Source organism: Chrysoperla carnea, chromosome X, assembly GCF_905475395.1.
Source record: "Chrysoperla carnea chromosome X, inChrCarn1.1, whole genome shotgun sequence".
NCBI classification, from domain to species: domain Eukaryota; kingdom Metazoa; phylum Arthropoda; class Insecta; order Neuroptera; family Chrysopidae; genus Chrysoperla; species Chrysoperla carnea.
In genome coordinates, this window is record NC_058342.1 from 5,919,466 (window position 1) to 5,942,369 (window position 22,904).

Sequence of the window (22,904 nt, forward strand, 5' to 3'; positions counted from 1 at the left end):
AAATTGAATCAGAATGATGTATTTACTAATTGTGAATTTGATCTTAGCTGTACAGCCGAGAAATCCAAACAATACCTACTGCTGGTAAGGAACATGACTATATACCCTAAATTACATATAAAAAACTCCGCGAATAATACACACAGTTCTAATTTGTAGAAAGAAGCAGTGATATTCTAGTTGAGATAGGCATATATATTATACAAAAGAGTATAAGTATGTTTTTGAGGTAAGAATATTATTCCCACATTACCTAAATAATACGTAAACTTATGACTTTGATATGACCGTACAATGTGACTAAAATATGACATCAGTTTTACCTAACAGTATAACCGGTTTCTGAGGTAAGAATATGATTCACATAAAACGTAAATATTACGTAAACTTATGACTTTGATATGACGTCACAATGTGACTAAAATATGACATTAGTTTTACGTAACAGTATGACCTGTTTCTGAGGTAAGAACATGATTCATACATTCCGTAAATATTACGTAAACTTATGACTTTGATATGGCGTCACAATGTGACTAAAATATGACATCAGTTTTACGTAACAGTATGACCTGCTTCTGAGGTAAGAATATGATTCACATATTACGTAAATATTACGTAAACTTATGACTTTGATAGTACGTCACAATGTGACTAAAATATGACATCAGTTTTACGTAACATTAAAGTCATAAAAATGACATCATATCAAAATCACATTTAATGTCAGTATGACATAATAGTGAGATCATTCAATATGACATCATTTTAACATCATAAATTGAGTCACCATTATGTCATATTTGTCGTAAAATATGACGTATGACCTATGATCTCTTTATGACCTATGTATGACGTGATATTAAGGTCATGTGTTCACTGGGATATTTATGGAAACAAAATAAAGTGTAACAAAAAAACGGAACCTAGGTAATAATAATTAGATAATTGATTCTGATCTTTGGTAACTTCCTATTATTCTGTTATTAATAAGAAAATGTCTACTTTCAGAACTTGATAAACGAAAACTTGATACATAATTAAATAATATATAATTTAAAACTAAAGAAACATAGAAATTCCTACTGGGTATCCCACAACACCTCTCTTACCGTTACGAAAAGTTATTTTGCGATTCGCTTACAGACTATTGGGGATGTTCATGATTGATCCTTTCAAAGTACCTTCAAACCATTATGAGAACTATACAGAGCTAATTGGCGAAAAATGCTGTTTTCTCTACTTTTTTCGAAAAAATGGGCAATTTTTGAAAAGCTGTATCTTAGTAAGTAATAAACCTATAGAGCTAGTTTTTATATTGAGAAAACTAAAAAAAGGGGCACAAATTTGACCGCTATCTTGAATATCTCAATTCCGGTCGAGATTTCGGTTGGGCAACCGGCAAATTCGGATTCAGCAGGGTCAAAGTAGGGGGAAAAGACCTTTTGCCTAAAAGTAATATAATTTGCTTCTAAAAGTTAAATTTTTGAAATTCTTTCTTGTTTATAATGTAAAGAAGGAACAGGAGAGGCCCAAGAAATCTATTTATTTATTTATTTATATTTAATTTATTTATTTATTTGTACTTGAGTTTTACCTATCTTTATCTGTTATTTATTTAATTTAATTAATTAATTTATACCAAAGAAGATCACCGATGTGTGTTACGTTTTTTTTTTTTTTTTATTAAAATTTTTTAATCCTGGATCCTTTGCTGCTGAATCAACTGTCTATAATATTCATTTAGTTTTACCTTGCTTAACTGTATACATTAAACTGTTTTTAATGATGCCGTCTACACAATTTGTCATTTTGACACGTTGACACCAGCTAATTTTCCCAATTTGGTTTTCGTACCCAACACACGTTTAAATCTATCTGACATGTACGATTTTAAGAAATTCACAGCAATTCCTCGAATGCCGTATGAATATTATTTAAATCTTAACAAATCTTAGTCGATACTATCAAAAGCTTTTGACAAGTCTTAAGAAATTGCCATGGCTATTTCATTCATTTTTAACGCACCTAAAACGTTAACGAGTGGCTTAAATACAGCTTAATAAATTGAGCGACCTCGTAAAAATCGAATGTACCGCTGCTTGAACTGTTCATAAAATGAGCATCTTAACAGTATGTGAAATATATATTCTCTTAAATTTTGTACACATTAGGCTAGACAAATGTTTAAGTGCCAAACTAATCAAATTAGTGATACCACTCGTAATACCACACGCAAGTTCAAATTGTACTCAATTTGGTAGTTTCCATAATAAAATAACGAAACGAGTGGTTTGCTTGTCCTACAATTACCAGTGACAAAATTACTACAGTGGCGTTGATAGTGTCAATCGTTGGACAAAAAAACGAGCCTCTTAATTTGTAGGACACTATAACTATTTAATTATACATATTTTTACTAAACAACTGTATAAAAAAAACTTGTAACTAATCATTTAACGCTTAGCTATGCCATTCATTGCGTAGCGCAAGCTTTTTTTCGAGTTCTATTAATTAATTACTTTTTACTTAATGTAACTACTAACTGTTATATATAAAAATATACAACGAACTGTTATAAACAATATAATTACATTAGTTCAGGAGACACCATAAGAGGTTTTTGAATCAAACGTAATAAGCTGAAATTTTGTAATGGCTTCGTTATGTTGAGACACCCAACAATAAAGCATTGATGATGCACGCCGTCGAGCCTAACTAAACGCGGAAGCGAGACTCTAAGCATATCCATTTTGTAGTGTTAGCAATTAATAACAATTACTTTTTTTCGTTAATAACTAGTAGCAGTATTTATTAACAGAACAGAATAATGGAATAAAAATTTGAAAGAAATCTGTACAAACAACAATAACAATAATAGCAATTATAACAATAATTACAATAATAGCAATAATAGTACTAATAACAATAATAACAATAATAACAATAATAACAATAATAACAATAATAACAATAATAACAATAATAACAATAATAACAATAATAACAATAATAACAATAATAACAATAATAACAATAATAACAATAATAACAATAATAACAATAATAACAATAATAACAATAATAACAATAATAACAATAATAATGGGAGGCTCTGGGGTGTAAATCCTGTATCCTCTCTCCCTCCTTGGCAGGCATGAATTCGTTAATATCAAATTTTAAGTAATAATCATAACAATAATAACAGTAATATCAATAATCTCAATAATAACAACGATAATAAAAGATTGTAACAACGGAAGCGAATTTACCACTGATAACTAGCACTGATAATGCAGATAAACTATGAAATAAAGAAAAACCAGAAAAATTGTCAGTCAAAAAGACGATAAATTAATTTAAATTATTTTAAATATAAAATGGTAACAAGTTTTACAATATTTGTTAATTGAATTTATTAATTTTATTTTTGTTTTTTAAATTTACACCAATGAACGAAATTTATTAGAATATTGCTCGCATCCTGATGCTCAGTGAACTGACAATGTACAAAAATATGTCGTTTAGATGCGGTAGGTCCTGGATTTTGAGGAGGTCTTGTTCCCATAGATCGTGGACCATGTGTTATTACTAAGATATTTCTCTCTATGTTTTTGATAAGCTGGACAAGTTACGAAAAAGTGATGTAATATATATCGTCTGCGGTAGTACGCTTACATGAGCCGCAGTGTTCGTTTTCACCAAATTTAATTAAGTTGCGATAAAATTTAGTTTTCGGTGAAACTCGAAACGGGCAATGAGTCTTATTAAAATTAGTCCTGAGGAATATATATGAATTCTGATTTTGTTTATAAAAGATATGTCGATAAATCCAGCTATATGACGAGTTTAGTTTGCTTTCATCACTTTCACGTAACTTTTATTTATATTATTCAACAATCTTGATGTAAGAGAGCCCTATAGTATATGCATTTTGTTGATCCCACAAATTCGGCATATTCACGGTGGATAATAATTCTTTAATATACAATATCCAACTAGAGATGTTTCCAGATTCTGGTTCTTGATTCAATTCATATAAACGGTTATAAATTACCTTTGCTAATCTCGAATGCGGGAGATCCATTAGGTAAGACCAAAATTTTAATATTATTTCGACTATAACAATTTCCAAGTGTGAACAACCGCTCTCCAGACGAACGATGAAGTCAGGTGCACGCAGGTAGATTTAAAATATTTTTGTGGAACTAAACCTGTACTTTTTCTATAATGTGTATGCATGAAACAGGGCAAATTTCGGAACCATATAACAGAATTGACTATACTATGGATTCGAAAAGGTTCATTTTTGTTTCCCAACTGTCAGATTTCGATTTAAATAATATAGATTTAACTTTCCCCACGGCCGACAAAAATTTAGATTTTTGTATTTTTGAACATTGTGTAAATTTTCCTGTGCTAGAAAACTGTAAACCTAAGTACATAAAGTTTTGGAGTCGTTCGATTTTCTCTGTACCATACATGAATTTTCTAATGTCTTTAGTTCTGGGAGATTTGTGAAAAACGATAACTTTACTTTTACTTGTGTTTATGTTCAGTTTATTAGATGTGCAATATGTGAGAAGGTAATTTAATTTTCTTTGTGCATCGGGATAAAAAGTAGAAAAAATTTTCAAGTCGTCTGCGGAGAACAAGGTCATGATATCTACCGAGCGGTCGATAATAATACCGGTAAAACCGATATTTCTCATAGACTCTTCAAAGTCGGGTATGAATAATGAGAATAATTACGGAGACATGGGATCCCCTTATAATACCCCGCTCGTGATTTTGATGCGTTTTAAGTATTCTTCTCCAATTTTATATGTAGCCTGAGCTCCGTTATACAAGTTTCTAAGTATTCGAATAATTATGCCACTCACACCCTTGCTGAATAATTTTTCCCAAAGCAGAAAATGTTAATTGAGTCAAAACCAGACCTGCAATCTAAGAATATGGCATATGTATAACTATACTTAATTCTAAACTGTAAGTCTATTATTGATTTAAGAATTAAGACATTATCTCGTATACAACGCCCGGGTCGACAACGGGTTTGATTTTCTGGTAATGCACCTACAGATTCACTCCAGGACAGCGCTCCTTCATACAATATATTAAAGAATATCTGCGTAAGACATGATATACACCTATAGTTCGCAGGCTCGGTATTGTCTCCTTTTTTTTTAAAATAAAAACTTGTTGAATTTCTATCCATCTACTCGGAACTTGTTGTTTTCGAAAATTGTGTTGAAAAAATCTAGAGATTAAAGTTCCCAGATTTCTGGAAGGAATTTGAAATATTCAGCTCATCTGTTCCTTAGTAGTTTCCTATAAGGCTACTTATGAGTTGACAATCGGTGTAATAGAAATTTTAAAAATATTTTTCTACTCTTTCTAATGAGAGGGATGTTATGTTCCAACGCAGTGGATTGAATTTTTGTGCTGCGGTCCAAAAATCTTTCGAGTTGCTAGTATTGGCTAAAGAGTTTAGTAATTTATACCATGCTCTTTTTTCTTTCCTGCAATGAATGCTAGCCTTATAAAGTTTTCGGATAGATATGTATTGTAAGAATATAGTGTTATCAGAAAATTTTGTTTTCCTGCATTGAAAGAGCTTATATCTTACGAGTTTTCTCTCTTCCTTACATTTATTGTTAAACCAAAGGTTTTCATTACATTTAAACGATTGTGCGCTTCACAAACGTTTTTCGTTTCCAACTGTTATTGCTGTCTGATAAATGGCACTAACAACATTTTCATAAAGATCATTTGGAAGCTCGCTGTGAAAATATATATTTTCTAAATTTGCCAAATTGACTTGGTACTCGTGCATTTTGTTAACGTCCCATATATACCGTACTTCTTCTTTATTAATCGAATTTCCATTTCTTAGAACCGTTGAATCAAAGACGTTAAAGAGTTCCATGCAGCAGATATTATGGTCGGATACTTCTGTTGTGGCCAATACTTTAAAATCGGATAGAATATCGAAGTAGGAGCGAGTGACCCAAGCCAGATCAACGACTGATTTTCCAGTGTTAGATAAGAAAGAGAACATAACTGGTTGATCACCGGCAGATCTTCCATTTAAGAGCATCATATCGTTTATTTCCATTACGTTTGTCAAGTTTTTTCTCTTTTTGTTAATGACTTTATCTGATGATATTCTAGAAGCTGTGACAGTGCTTGTGAAAAACTCATTTCCTTCTGCGCTGTTCAGGTTTCCAACACGGGTATTGAAATCTCCGCAGATAACTAGACAAATGTCGGGATTTTGGCAATGATTTCATTTACTGTGTAGTTTAGACTGTTGCATATTTCATCATCATCCAGTTCGTCGCTTAGATATACGAAGCCTATTATGAGATTTATGACGTCATAGTTTATTTTTACGAAAATCCAGTGTTTATCAATCCACATTAAGGAAACAGTTTTGTTTTCAAGTTTTCTGATAAATAATATAAGACCACCACTCCCCCTGCCCTTACTTTTGGTTTTTATAGCTTTAGATTGGAAGCAATGAAGATTAGAGAGGAATACCGGAGGGTGTTTTAAATCCATTTGGAGCCAAGTTTCGCATATTCCAAAAATATCAAGGTTCGAGATTTGTTGCTTTATACCTGCATCGATATCACACATGTTATTAAGCCTATGAATATTCCAAAATCAGATGTTGACTTTGTCCGTTATTTCATTTCTTCCATTGCTGATAGTCGCGTTGCTTTGATTTCATGCCGACTTCTGCCTACTGTCGTCTGAAATGCTAGAGAAAAGATTATGATTAGGAGGACGTTTTCTAGTTGTTAAAAATTGCATCATTCCTTCAACTATCACCAATGAAAGGAATGTAATAGCGGGCAAAGTCAACATTTGGTTTTGGAATATTCACGGGTTTAATTCAGACATAAGCTATTTCAATGCAGGAAAACAAAATTTTCTGACAAGACTATATTCCAACAATACACCCATGGCAGAAAACTTTATAAGGCTACCATTGCAGCAAAGAAAAAAGAGACATGGGAAAAACTACTAAATTATTTAGCCAATACCAGAAACACGCAAGATTTTTGGACCGCAGCACAAAAATTTAATCCACTGCGTTGCAACATAAGGTCCCTCTCATAAGAAAAAATGGAAACTTATTTTGAAAACTTCTATTACACCGATTGTCAGCTGGTGAATGAAATTAAGTTTATGGATATAATGCATCCTTATTTGGAATTGCCAATTATTTCACACGAGTTGCAAATGGCCTTGAAATCCGTAAAACGCGGTAAGAGCCCGGGAACAGATCAACTAAAGGCTGAATACTTCAAATTCCTTCCAAAAAACTGGGAACATTACGCTCTAGATCTTTTCGAAAAAATTTTTTTTTCGAAAAACAAGAAGTTCCAAGTAGATGGGTAGAATTTCAACAAGTTCTCATTTATAAAACAGGAGACAAAACCGAGCCTGCGAATTATAGGTGTATATCCATATCTAACGCGCTATGTAAGATATTCTTTAATATATTCTATGAACGAGCGCTGTACTGGAGGGAATCTGTGGGTGCATTACATCCCGGGCATAGTATACGAGATAACATCTTTATTCTTAAATCAATAATAGATTTGCAGTTTAGAATTAAGGGTAGTTATACATATGCTATATTCGTAGATTTAAGGTCTGCTTTTGACTCAATTAACCACAATCTTCTATGGGGAAAATTATTCAGCAAGGGTGTGAACGGCAGAATCATACGTTTACTTAGAAACTTGTATAACGGAGCTGAGGTTACATATAAAATTAGATAACCATACTCAAAACCCATCAAAATCACTGGCGGGGCGTTACAAGGGGATCCTATGTCTCCGTTATTATTCTCATTATTCATATCCGACTTTGAAGAGTCTATGAGATATCTCGGTTTTACCGGTATTAATATCGACGGCTCGATAGATATCATGACTTTGTTCTACGCAGACGACCTGATAATTATTTCTACATCTTACCCTGATGCACAAAGAAAATTAAATTCCCTTCTTACATATTGCAAATCTAATAAACTGAACATAAGCACATATAAAAGTAAAGTTACCGTTTTTCACAAATCTCCCAGAACTAAAGACATTAGAAAATTCATGTATGGCACAGAGGAAATCGAACGAGTTCAAAACTTTAATTACTTAGGTTTACAGTTTTCTAGCACAGAAAAATTTACTCAATGTGCAAAAATACAAAAATCTATATCTTTATCGGCGGTGGGGAAAGTTAAATCTATATTATCAAGATCGAAATCTGACATCTGGGAAACAAAAATGAAATTTTTCGAATCCATAGTACAGTCTATTCTGTTATACGGTTCTGAAATTTGGTCCGTTTCACACATACACACTATAGAAAAAGTACAGGTTCAGTTCTACAAAAATATTTTAAATCTACCTGCGTGCACCCCTGACTTCATCGTTCGGCTGGAGAGCGGTTGTTCACACTTGGAAATTGCTACAGTCAAGAGAATATTAAAATTTTGGTGTTACCTAATGGATCTCCCGCATTTGAGATTAGCAAAGGTAATTTATAACCGTTTATATGAATTGAATTAAGAACCAGAATCTGGAAACATCTCTAGTTGGATATTGTATATTAAAGAATTATTATCCACCGTGAATATGCCGAATTTGTGGGATCAACAAAATGCATATACTATAGGGCTCTCTTACATCATCATTGTTGAAGAATTTAAAAGGGAACGTACGTTAAAGTGACGAAAGCAAACTTAACTCATCATCATATAGCTGGATTTATCGATATATCTTTTATTCACAAAATCAGAAATCATATATATTCCTCGGGACTTATTTGAATAAGATAAGACTCATTTCCCAGTTTCGAGTTTCAGCAAAAACCAATTTTCGTGTAATTTTTAACGGCAACTTAATTAAATTTGGCGAAAACGAGAACTGCAGCTCATATAAGCGTACTACCGCAGACGATATATATCACTTTTCCGTAACTTGTCCAAAAAGAAAGAGAGAAATATCTTAGTAAACACATGGTCCACGATCTATGGGAACAAGACCTCCTCAAAATACAGGACCTACCGCATCTAAAAGACATATTTTTGTACATTGTCAGTTCACTGAGAATTAGGACGCGATAAATATTGTAATTCGTTCATATGTCCAAAGTTAAAAAACAAAAATAAAATATACAAATATTGTAAAACTTGTTACCATTCATTCAATAATTTATAGTTCGTTCGCGCTATCAATTTATCGAATTTTTGACTTTGTTTAAAATTTTTCTGGTTTTTCGTAACTTCATAGTTTATCTGCATTATCAGTGTTAAATTCGCTTCCGCTGTTACAGTCTTTTATTATTATTGTTATTATTGTCACTATTGTTATTATTGTTATTATTTTATTATGGTTATTGTTATTATTGGTATTATTGGTATTATTGTTATTATTGATATTACTGGCATCACTTTTATTATTGTTGTTATTGAGGAACAGGCATAGGTTTTTATTAAGGTTTATGCGTTAGTGGAAGGAGTTATTATTTATAAGAAATAATTAATGATAAACACAATTTTATTTGATACGATTAATTTAATATAAACAGATTAGAAATTATATAAATTGAACACATGTCAATACTGTATCATAGAAACAGAGATCGAGATAGATATCTATTAGAAAGAGTAAGGAAAACTAATACTCTAATCACTAGATCAATCAATATATGACGGACGAGTTTGGCGGAAAGATTTGAACTCTAACACTCCCCTCTCAAATCGAACGTCATCAGAGTCTGTCAATTAGTTTTAATCCTAATTTTTGTACACATTTCTCATGACTAGTACGACATAATGGCTTAGTTAAGACATCTGCAGTCATCTCTTGAGTTGGAATATGTTGAACATCCACTAAGTTGTTCTTTATTGCACTCCTGATGAAATGATATCTTATATCAATGTGTTTCGTCCTCTTATGAAACATAGGATTATTGGCTATACATTCAGCACCTCTGTTATCAGTATAAAGTCTGATATTGCTGAGTTCTTTTAGACCAATCTCAATCATTAAGCTTCGAAGATGTAGAGCTTCTTTGAAAGCTTCTGCTAGGCTAACATATTCAGCCTCTGCTGTAGATAATGCAACTGTTTGTTGCTTCTGAGATCTCCATGAAATAGCTGCGTTGCTCAATATGAAACTATACCCAGAAAATGAGCGACGATCTGCAGGATCATTTCCCCAATCAGAATAGCCAACAATTGAATCATTTGACTTAGTATATACTAAACCCAAGTCTTTGGTTCCAGCTAGGTATCTTAGGACTCTTTTTGCCTTTACAACATGATACCTTTTAAAACAGGTCGTGAATTGTGCCAATCTAGCTACAGTATTCGATATATCAGGTCTTGTAGCTACTGATAAATACATTAAAGCACCAATAAGTTCACGATAAGGAAATTTTTCTTGAGAATTATCAGCTGAGTCTTCTTCGACATCTGCATATACTTTTAATTCAGACGGAGTCGAAACCTTATTGCACTGGCTCATACCAAAATGTTGAAGAATATCTAGGATGTAGCTTCTTTGTTGTAGCACCACTTTATCTTTGGTTTGTGTTATTTCAAGTCCTAAACATGACTTTGCTAATCCAAGATCTTTAACTTCAAATGTTTCTCCTAGACCTTGTTTAATTTCTTCAATCCATCTGACATCTTTTGAAGCAATTAAAATGTCATCTACATACAATAGTAGAAACAATACATCACTATTGCGTTGAGCATAATAAAGGCATGGTTCGCCACACGTTGGAGTTAATCCAATTTCTTTCAACCTTTTATCAATAGCTTCATTCCATTTTCTTCCACCTTGACGAAGACCATATAAAGCTTTGTTGAGTTTACAGGCATCACCACCATCCTTTATAGCTTTTAAAAGTTTCTTAGCTTTGAACTTCATATTTTGATCATTACCTTGATTAATTCGATGAAGCATTTGTTCCAACATATCTGGCATTTCCATAATAACTTCTTCATCGAGTTGACCATTCAGATAAGCAGTAACTATATCAATTTGATGCACCTGAAGGCCATATCTAGCGGAAATAGCCATTAACAGACGAATAGACTCTAGTCTTGCTACTGGGGCAAACGTTTGGTGATAGTCAACTCCAAATCTTTGACTGTACCCCTTAGCAACTATCCTGGCTTTGTAACGATCTATATTACCGTTTGGTAGATACTTCTTTGTGAGGACAACGCGAGATCCAACTATATTTTGTCCTTGTTTGTGTTTGACAATATTAAATGTATCATTTTTGATCAAACTCGTTACTTCAGCTTGAATTGCTCGTTCCCAGGCTTCCTTTTCGTCACTATTTAAAGCTTCATTTATGGAAACTTCTGCTACACCAGCAAATAGCTCATCAGAATCATTATCATTATCATTATCATCATTATCAACATTATCATCACCAACTTCACCATCTGGAATACCCCCATCACTAGTTTGTGATTTGCTAAATATTTTTCTTGGTCGGCCTCTGAAACCTGTACGTAAAAATCTAGGTCTGCCACGACCCCTTGGAGGTTGCTGATTTAATGGTGCATATCTTGGTGTTTTAGATTGACTAGACGGGCTGCTACTTGATTTACTTATCTTCGGACTTTTCTTCGGGCTAAGTCCCTGCTTATTTGTAGTCTCAACAGACTGTATCACATTATCACTGCTTGATGAGGCATCTTCACTATCTTCATCTTCATCATCGACGAAATCTACCAGTTTTTATTCTTTAGACAACTCTAAATTGTCTTTTACAAATTTAACATCTCGAGCAATCACAGTTTTTCTGGCATCAGGTAACCACACCCGGAATCCTTTTGCTTCACGTGGATAACCTATAAATATACCTTTCGTTGATCTCGGAGCAAGCTTATCTTTAGTTGGAAGCTTGTCTAACACATATACCGGAGATCCAAAAATATGTAATTCAGATAAATCGGGTTTCCTTCCTTTCAACTTCTCATATGGAGACATTCCACCCAGAGCAGACGTTGGCGATCTGTTACGTATATAACAAGCTGTGGCTACAGCATCAGCCCAAAATGTCTGGGGAAGTTTTGATTGCAGTAACAAACATCTCGCCATCTCAACAATAGTACGGTTAAATCTCTCTGCGACTCCATTTTGTTGAGGCGTATGTGGAATCGTAAGCCGACGTTGAATACCATATCTCTTAAGTAGACCATCAAATTCATTACTCAGGTACTCTTTACCGTTGTCTGATTGGAGATATTTAATTCTTTTCCCAATCTGGTTCTCCATATGGCTCTTATATTGGTCAAACGCCGAAATTACTCCACTCTTTCGTCCTAGAAGGTATACTTCCGACCATCTAGAGGCATCATCTATAAATGAAACAAAATATTGAGCCCCATTTAGCGATTGCACTCGCATTTTACCAACAACATCTGAGTGTACGATTTTTAACAGCTCACTGCATGGTGATTTACTCTTTGTGTATGGTAGACTGGTCATCTTTCCTCTAATACAAATGTCACACTCAGGAATCTCAATCTTTCCAGCATCTAGACCTATGGTATCTTTGATTATTTTTGTCACATCTCTGTAGTTTAAGTGACCCAATTTCTCATGCCATGATCGTAGATCATCTTGACTAACATGAGCAGATACCTTAGCAAACTGGGAACTCTGTGAAAGAAAATATAAATTATTCTTTCTAATTGCACTGAGTCTTACCCTACCTTCTTGATCCATAATTACAGCAGAATCTTTGGTAAAAGTGACACTATGACCACTATCAGTAATTTTTGCAACTGATACTAAATTAGATCTAAGATCAGGAACAAATAAGGTATGTTTTAATTCTACCACCTTTGGATATCCATTATTATGCAAAGGTATCACAACCTTTCCTGACCCTTTTACATCTGTTGACGAATTACTGGCTAAATGTAGTTGTCCACCGACTGATTCTTTCCAATCTTCGAACTTGGTTCGGTCATTACACAAATGACTAGTACACCCACTATCTAAAATCCATGGTTCATCTGATATTAACTTGCATTGATTGTTAACTCGAGAAACAGCTCCAAAGCACACAGCGTATGACTCATCTGCGGTATTTGCTGCCTGACTTCTCTGACCACGTCTATTGGAATTATTATTTCTCCTTGGTTCCTTACAATCTGGTGATTTGTGACCAGGAGCTCCACAATTATAACACTTTATATCACGATTTTTATTTGGTTTACTATTGCTCTTATTAAACTTGTTGAACCTAGTTGCCTTATTATTATTTCTGCTAGCCATAGCACCTGCTGCTTGTACCACTTCATCACTATTTTGTGTGTCAGCATGTTCTAAGATTTTTGCTTTTAGAATATCAGCTGATGGCAATTCATCACGAGCTTCTATTGCCAATCTAAACTGCTCAAAACTAGCAGGCAAGCTGTAAAGCAATGCAATGGACACAACATCTGGATGAAAATTAATTTTCATAGCAGCCAACTTATCTAAGGCACCGAAAAATCGTCGAATGTGTTCTCTCACATCACCTCCTTCTTGAAGTTTAGTGAATAACAAAGTCTTCAATAACTGTACCTTCTTCAAAGGACCTTGAGGTGCAAAAACACTAGCTAATTTAAGCCAAACCTCTCTGGAAGTCTCACAATCTCCAACATGATGCAATTCATCTGCTCCAATAGACAAAATTAGATCTGCTTTTGCTAGTTGGTCTTTTTCAATCCACTGATCACGTTCAATTTGCCTCGTGGCGGCATCAGCTCCAGTTGAGCATGATGGAATAACTTTTGTACCATCAACATAGCCCCAAACACCATTCTTCACTAGCAAAGCTTGAGCATGAATTTTCCAGGAATCATAATTGTCCTTTTTCAGCTCACAGATCTTAATTATACTCATAATTAATTTCTTATAAATTGACGGCACGTGTTAGTGTAACCTCAATTCTCTCACTTCAATTTTGCATATAATTAACTGACCACTGGGCCCATAACCTATTAAGGTTTATGCGTTAGTGGAATGAGTTATTATTTATAAGAAATAATTAATGATAAACACAATTTTATTTGATACGATTAATTTAATATAAACAGATTAGAAATTATATAAATTGAACACATGTCAATACTGTATCATAGAAACAGAGATCGAGATAGATATCTATTTGAAAGAGTAAGGAAAACTAATACTCTAATCACTAGATCAGTCAATATATGACGGACGAGTTTGGCGGAAAGATTTGAACTCTAACAGTTTTTATTGGATTTAATATAATATTTAGAAGGATGTAGGTTGGTAAGGGTGATATTAAGAAAAGATTAAAAAGTTACTTAAAAAGACATTTTAAAGAATATTTGATAAATTTTGGGTAGGGTTGATTTGACCACTTTTGAAGATTGCATCCCCTCCAGCTTCACGGTTCCAGAGGCGGGGTCCCAAAGGAGAGCAGTATCAAACCTAGGACCTACTTGGTATAAACCCTGATACGAAGTTTCACTGCTGCCCCCTCAGCCACTCCCTAGAAAATCCCATTTTCCTGTATTTGGAAGGTTTTCCCTAGGGTGTCGGAATTTTCCCGGATATGTGGTTTATACCAATCCTAGAAGAACCTTAAGGTCTAGCTTTGTGCCAAGTTTAATCGAAATCGTTAAAGCCGTTTTTGAGAAAACCCCAAAAATCCTGTTTTGGCCTAGAGGGAAGTACCCTTGGAAAAAGGTCTAGGGAAAAAATGAAAAAATTGTCTAGAATTATGACCAAACTGAACCAATGTACCGAATTTGAGAAAAATCGGTTGAAAATTGAAGGCTCCAGCTTGGTTACAGACATACCGACATACCGACATATCTACGGACGCAACATTTTTTAAAAACCACTTTTTTGGAATCAGGGACCCTCAAAACGTGTATTTCTGTTAAAACCCCGATATCGATTTTTTTTCGATCGCAATACTTATTATATTTATAATGTAATAGAGTAAAAAATAGTTAAAATGGCCAATTTCAAATTTTATACCTGGACGAGTCTTGACTAATTAAGTTATTAATATTATTATTCGCATGTAAAGTCGCGTCAACTTGTAAAAAAGGCGCGCATAATGGGTTCATATATGCTTTTTGTATCAGTTTTTCACAATATTAACGTAGAAAATGAAAAAACAATAAAATTCCGTTTTTTAATTTAAGGAAAATATTACGAGTTTTATATGTTTTTCAGCACGCTGATAACGAATTTTTACTTTAAAAAGAAAAAATTTTTGGAAAATGGTGAAAATTTTGATTGCTTGAATTTGTGATCAATGACAAATTTGATTAATTGATTGAAGTAAAAGAAACATTATTTTTGATCGAAAAATCTAGGGTAAATTCTTATTTGCCATATTACACGATTTTTTAGCGAATATTCTTTGAAAATTTTCTGAGAATATTAAGAAAACGCTAGAATAAAAATAGCAAAAATTTTTATTTTGTTAGTATAAAAATAACCAAATTATTGATTTTACTTGGGATTGTAACTTTACTTATGCAACCTTCAAGATTTATTTTTTTACATAAATTTATCTATACACAAAAAAAAACCAGTTCAATTAATGAAAAAAAATTTAAAATAAAGAAATTCGAAAGCGATACGTTAATCAATCACATTTTCCGAAAATTTTCGCTCTTTTTCAATAATTACCAATTTTCATAAATTTTCTTACATTTTCCTCTAGCAAATGCTCTATCGACTCAATCGCTTTACACAATACACATATTATTCAAATTAAGATGAGCATTTCTGTGGGCTGTGTTATGCATTTTGTTAAAATATATCCCCTTAAGGACCCACAATAAAAATATTTAGCTAGATTATAAAATTATTAATTAGCTAGACCGGTTTCGATTGCTTTGGCAATCCTCTTCAGTAGCATTAAAACCTCTTAAAATTAAAATTAAAAAATTATTTACAAATCTGAAAAAGACTGCATCAACCTGAAACAAATAATAATAAAATATTACCCTTAAGGGTAATATTTTATTATTATGTTTATTTATGTTTCAGGTTGATGCGGTCTTTTTCAGATTTGTAAATAATTTTTTAATTTTAATTTTAAGTTTTTTTAATTTTAAGAGGTTTTAATGCTACTGAAGAGGATTGCCAAAGCAATCGAAACCGGTCTAGCTAATTAATAATTTTATAATCTAGCTAAATATTTTTATTGTGGGTCCTTAAGGGGATATATTTTAACAAAATGCAATACACATATTCTTTCGTCATTAGTTTTTTGGATTTCCCACCCAAAGGTATAAAATGTAAAACTCGCAAATGTTCACCCTGTTTATAGTGATGAAGTTTACTGAACATTGTCAAGCTTTCCATTGAGTATGTATCACTGAGTGATGAACGTATCGAAAATTCCTTAATTTTATCTTTAACTAATCACTACTACTTTCCATGCATAATACTTGTAGACATTCTTCGCTACTAAACACTCGAATCTGATAACCGATCGCTTTTTGCAAGCAAATGTTGTACATAGGTTTGGTACCTAGTTCAATGTGTACTGCTGAATTGGGAGTTGATTTGGCAATGCATAGAATTTCCTTATAAAAATTATTCGCGATCGTGTCAATGCTTTTTATTTTTCCCTTACTCGCGTCACATATCCATATTTCGAAGCCGTAAGTCAAGATTGGCACAACCAAGGCATTGAACAAATTCAGTACTACTTTCACAGGAAAGTTTTGAAATTTATATATATGCCTTCGAACATATAATAAAACACGTTTGGTCCTGTCTCTCAAGCACTCAACATGGTCATCCCACGTTCCGTTATAAGATAGTTTGACTCAAGGATATTAAAAATTTAAACATTTTCAATAACTCTGTCGTCATACACCCATTTCTCGTTCGCAGATGCCTTGCAAGCATTGCTTACAATCATTATCTTCAGGTGCCATTTTTCGCAATATTCTTGCAATCCTCGTAGAGCACGCCTCATGGCCCCAGTTGTCCTTGACAAAATTAATACATCATAAGAAATCAATTTGATTTCTTTGTCCTTGTATCTTGGCGAAGTGGTCGTTATATCTTCCATTCATGCGTTCAAATCGTTACTGTATAAGAGAAATAGTAAAGCCGACAAATGACAACCTTGCCTAAGTCCTTGGTTCGTTTCAAATACACTTAATACTTGATTTTTGTCCAATCGTACGAAACAAGTTGTGCTTTTGTATAAAACGATATAAAACTCCAAGTTAATATTTTGGAAAACTGATCCAAAAAACATATAGGAACCCATTTTTACGAGTTACCGCTATTTAAAATGCTTTTAATAATGTATCTAACTCTGAAATAGTCAGTTTAAGATCAGCAACTGAGGAGTAAATTTGTCATTTTTAGTAATATTTTTACCTTAAAATAGTTGTAACATTTTTAAACGCATTTTCCGAAAAAATTACACGAATAAAAAGTATTTTATTTTACCCGTTTGACCCTCAGTAAGCAATTTTGAATTTCAAAAACGACTGTTTATTAGTAAAAAAATGAATTTGTTTCTAACAATTAATAGACCGCTCGCACAAATTTGTTTTTTTAAGCTAAGGAAAAGTACAAACTGTTCTGTCGCATTCACATTTTCAGTGATTGGTCAGTGATTTCAATCAGTCAGTGTTACGGTCAGTGTTACGGATTTCAATAGATCGTGAAGCGATGCTACTAAGTGTTACGAATATTAAACGTGGTAATTAAAAAAAAATAATGTAATGAATTTCTTTAATTACGATACTTAATTACGATACCAAATTCCTCCGCAACCCTCAGAACACTGAGATTGATATTTACCAACAAAAATATTAATTAGTGTTCTTAAAGGGAAACATCCCGGTTTGTAACATTTAAAAATAAGAATAAGATTTTTACTAATGTTCGAAAACCGGAACAGATAAATTCGCGTGCTAGGCCGGAAGATAACGCCGAAGGCGATTACTCCCCAGAAAAGTCTTTAAAAAAGACAGAAAAAAAAGTCTACGTTTAAAATAAAAATAAAATTAGTTTATTTTTATCAAATCAAAAAATATTAATGTTTGACATAACTGAAATCAGAAAATATAAACTTACAAGGCGTCAGCCATTTTGTGACTTACATGAAATTTCACATGGTTGAATTAAAAAAAAAATAAAGTTATGAAAATATCTTATGATAAGTACTTTAGAAAAAAAATTAGTATTAAAAAAAAAAATATTCCTGTATGAAGCCCTAGAATGTGACACTGTGAATTCAGTTTTTTTTAAAATTACATTCTATTTAAAAAACTGGCCCCTTTTACAGAATTCCAATCGCCCCAAAAAACATACTATGAAAAATAATATTAAATTACACAATTTTAAAGTAAACTAGAATGCCCTTTTACATTCTACGGAATTGTGTGTATTTTAATAAAACGACATTTAACAAAATATTTGTTTAGATTGTCGTATTGAAAAAATATAAATTCTTAATAAGAATTAAATAAAAAAGATTATAAAAGTTTAAGAAATATAATTACTGCCACACACTAAAATGTGTGTTAAAAAAAATGTGAATCCATGCTGGAATAAATAATTTAAATTAATTATTCCAACATGTTTTTTCGGTGACGGTCGGAATTCAAGAGAATGATCTATATTGAATTTACACTGAGCTCTGTTAGGGTAGCGACTGGTGACACTTTATAGAACTATCAGTTGAAAAATAAATAAACTACAAGTTGAAAAATAAAGTACAGTCACAGACAAAGTAAATTTTTCAATTGAATATGTACCGTCACAGACAGATTTAAAAATGCTTGATATTTATGAAAACATTATTGTTTGCATAATTTATTTCTAATTAAATAATTTTAATTAATTTGCCAACAATTTGTAACAGTTTTCAAGCGGTTTTGCCGCTGGCCTATTACTTTTGAGCTGGTATATATTTTTAAGGGGGTTGTCAAGATATTTACTTCATTTCTTTTGCTTTTTGACTTCTCAGAGATTACGAATTTTCATTTGTTATTGAAAATACTATTATTCTACAAAAAAATCATAAATCTGTTTGATCAACTATCAAAGTAGACGTGAAGTCTTGAACGAATCGCCCAAGCTGGGCCAACAAAATTTTAATAATCTAATTTATATTAAGTCCATCCGTTACATTTTCTCACAACAATTTTCTCTCAAATTTCTCACTACATTAACTTACCCACAATGTCAAATTCAATCTTTTATAATTTTCAATGTACAATAATTTATACCCAAAACTAATTTTTAATATCTTTACAGTAAATGCAGTTGATGGTGAAGTACTATTTCTCAGCAAAGTGAGTCGTTTGCATATGGCTGTGTATTTATGTATCGCATCGAACGGAGTTCCACCCTCAATAAGCAAGCGAATTCGCCTTCGGGTGCAATGTAAGTATAGCTATTTATGGGAACAGTCTTCACATATTTTTATGATAGATAATAAAAGCAAGGGGTATGCGTATTACAAAACAGGATAATCACGCCTTATGTACTCCTTCTAGCTTGGGTAGACTTGTTTTTTACCTACATACATCTTTGATGGGATGTAACAAATCTTCAAACAATCATTCTATTTTACCGGTTTGGCAAGTCGCTAAATAGATCTGATTACTAAAAGTCATTCTATTCATTCATTTTTATGTCTACGCCAATTTAAATAGCGCTCAAAGCTAAGTTAAAGGCAACTCATGCCGTTTATTTCGTAATAACAGTTAATGCGTATTATCAGTTTTTATATTTAACGTGTAATTAAAATAATTTGTGTGAAAATTATACAAAACTTAAAATATAAACTCATGTTTCGTTAAAATAAATTATGTAATACTTATTTTGTTAATTAAATGTGTTAATTTAAAAAATAAAAAGAAAAAAAGTATAATTATCGTCATTTGTAAAATTGTCAATGATTGTATAATAAAGGTTATTTTGTTTAGAATATACATAGACAGTTCAAGTTTAATAGTATCCAACTTTTCCTGTTTTGTCACTTATTCCAGTCAATAGTTAGATATTTATTTATCAATCTATCTTCTTCACACCTTTCTTAAATTTAAAAATGGATGAATAATTGTTAAATAATTTGAAAAAGATACAATATGAAAGATGAAACTAAAAGACATCGAAAAATCACAAAGTTGCAAACAAATTATAAACTGCAAAGTTTAAGTATGCAAACAAATATTGAGCAACAGAAATTAAAAGCCGTGAAAACCATGAAATAAAAAAAGCAAATTAGAGAAAGCTATACGCCAAAATTATATTATTATATTTGGCATGGCGGAAGATATGTTGAGAGTAGTTTTACACATTTTTAATGAAACTCTGAACATAAATAGAAAAAATATTGATGTATAAATATTGGATTTAGACTCAAATGAAAGTTTTGCAGGAATTCTCCAGGTTGTGTCTATATGAAACTTGGGTGTGTGCTATACTTTTTTGTTTAAGGAGTTATGAAGAAAAAGGCTTAAGATTATTTAAAAGCTTGGAAATTAAAGACAAATCAGTGGGGCCAGCCAGTGGAGGAGTAATAGTTGTATCTCAAAAAAGGTTTTAAGTTTTTGTTATAGAAGAAAAAAAATTTTGGCTAGTGTTAACATTATACATTTTTATTTTGAAATTATTTTAAATTACAGTGTACTTTACACCGGATAAATATTGAACAGGTTTCGGAAGCATTTAGTCGGCTAATTCTTAAAATTGACGAAAATTACCCATTTATCTAGGTATTACGTGACTTCGGATTTACGATCGTCAGATTTATGATGTAAATCAAAAAAGTTTAGAAAATTTTGAAAATAGTTGTCGCAAATTTTGGTAAGTTAGTCGTAAATGGCCGTTCTAAGAGTTACACATCAGCTCAGTTCACATATGTATCCAAAACCGGAAAAGTATTCTTGATTTGTTTTTGTGTAGTCAAAACTTTGGACATTTTGGATATATCTGTTTGTATAATCACTTCTGACCACCTTTACCGCATTCTTTAAATCAAATGTAATAAAAGTGAAAGAATGAATGATAATGTAATTAGTGTGAGAAGAAAGTTAGTATGGAATTGATATTATAATTAAATTCAATTGGACAAGTCAGCTGAAAAATATATTATCAAAACTAGAATTTAAGAAAATGTGGTAAGACCAAAATACAGCATTAATAAGAGAAAATATGACAAGCATATTAGAAAAATACAAAACAAGATTATTGATTTCAACATATAATCCACAATTTCAGGAAGTAAAGAGACTCTCAGATGTCGAAGGTCACATAAATTTATTATTAAATTTTCTTAGCCAATTAATAGTAATGGGAAAAATTACCATATGGTGTTACTTACAAACTTGACGAATCAACAAAATTAACAAAATTTATTATTATGTCCGAAATATGTTAGAAACTAGACGTTTTTTACTGAATGTCTAAATATTATATTATTATGAAATATAACTGCTCCTATATTTATTATGTATTATTATTATTATTATTATTATTACTATAATAGTAATTATTATTATTCTTATTAAATTTGAAATTTTAACGAACTAATGTCTGCTAAGGGGGAGAGAGGATACAGGGTTTACACCCCAGAGCTACCCATTTCGTTGAGAGACATAAATCTTCACAAGACAGCTACGACTTTCGAAATCCACGCGATGTGCACGAGTCCGCCTGTCTTGCGAGATTAATATCTTGTAGACCAGACATTTGAATAAAAATTTATTTATTTAATTAAATTTACAATTCAATTTACACTTGTACAAAATGTTAAGTAACAACAATTAAAAATAAATATTTTAATGAAACAAATTATCTAACAATCCGAACATATGCCAAACAATTGTAATAATAAGTATTATTGAAACAAAGTTATCCGAACCCGAACATACGTCAAAAGGTTTGGATACTAAGTATTATTTGTACATTAGATAGTTTACTTTATATATGCTTTTAAAATACTGCTTAGTAATTAAGGGATGTGTTTTAAAAAGATCCTTTTTGTATATGATTTTTTGTACATCACTTTAGACCGTCCAGATGTTTTAACATTAACATTATTGTAAGATATTTCTCTTAATATTTAAAGGTCAGTTTTCTGAGAAACTATTTGAGTATAGCAATATTTAAAATAAACTTTCTAAAATAACTCTTCTAATTTATGTTAACTAATAAACAAATGCGTAACATGCACATGTTGCATTATATTATGGTTTTAAGTCTAAAAAAAATATAACTGCTAGAGAATATATAATTCGAGATATATATATATATATATATATATATATATATATATCTCGAATTATATATTCTCTAGCAGTTATATTTTTTTTTTAAATTTAGCGTACGTGCTGGTCTTTAGCAGACCCAAAGTAGGTATAACTAAAATGTTCCCCAAACCAATTATTCCGCGAACGTAACTACCCATTAGAGGAATTGCAAGCTAAAGATAAACATATATATATATATATATATATATATATATATATATATATATATATATATATATATATATATATATATATATATACATATATACATATATATGTATATATATATATATATATATATATATATATATATATATATATATATATATATATATATATATAATCTTTATCTTTAGCTTGCAATTCCTCAAATGGGCAGTTACGTTCGCGGAATAATTGGTTTGGGGAACATTTTAGTTATACCTACTTTGGGCGCTAAAGACCAGCACGTACGCTAAATTCTTTAATCTTTAAAAACGCAGATTCACAATGAACATCCTTCAACTTGGATGGTATTACCTAATATGTTTTCACAATAAACAATGACTTCAAAAATATAAATCTACTTAAATAGTCATAG

The 22,904-nt window shown here is 31.7% G+C and overlaps 1 protein-coding gene across 1 annotated transcript in view; it reads left to right on the forward strand.

Annotated features, from left to right (window-relative positions):
- Positions 1-22,904, forward strand: part of LOC123302819 (lachesin-like) — a 1,791,741-nt gene that overhangs the window by 1,632,056 nt on the left and 136,781 nt on the right. The window contains exon 6 of the mRNA XM_044885910.1: positions 19,323-19,451. Coding sequence (XP_044741845.1) covers positions 19,323-19,451 — 129 coding nt within the window. The remainder of the gene's footprint in view (positions 1-19,322; positions 19,452-22,904) is intronic.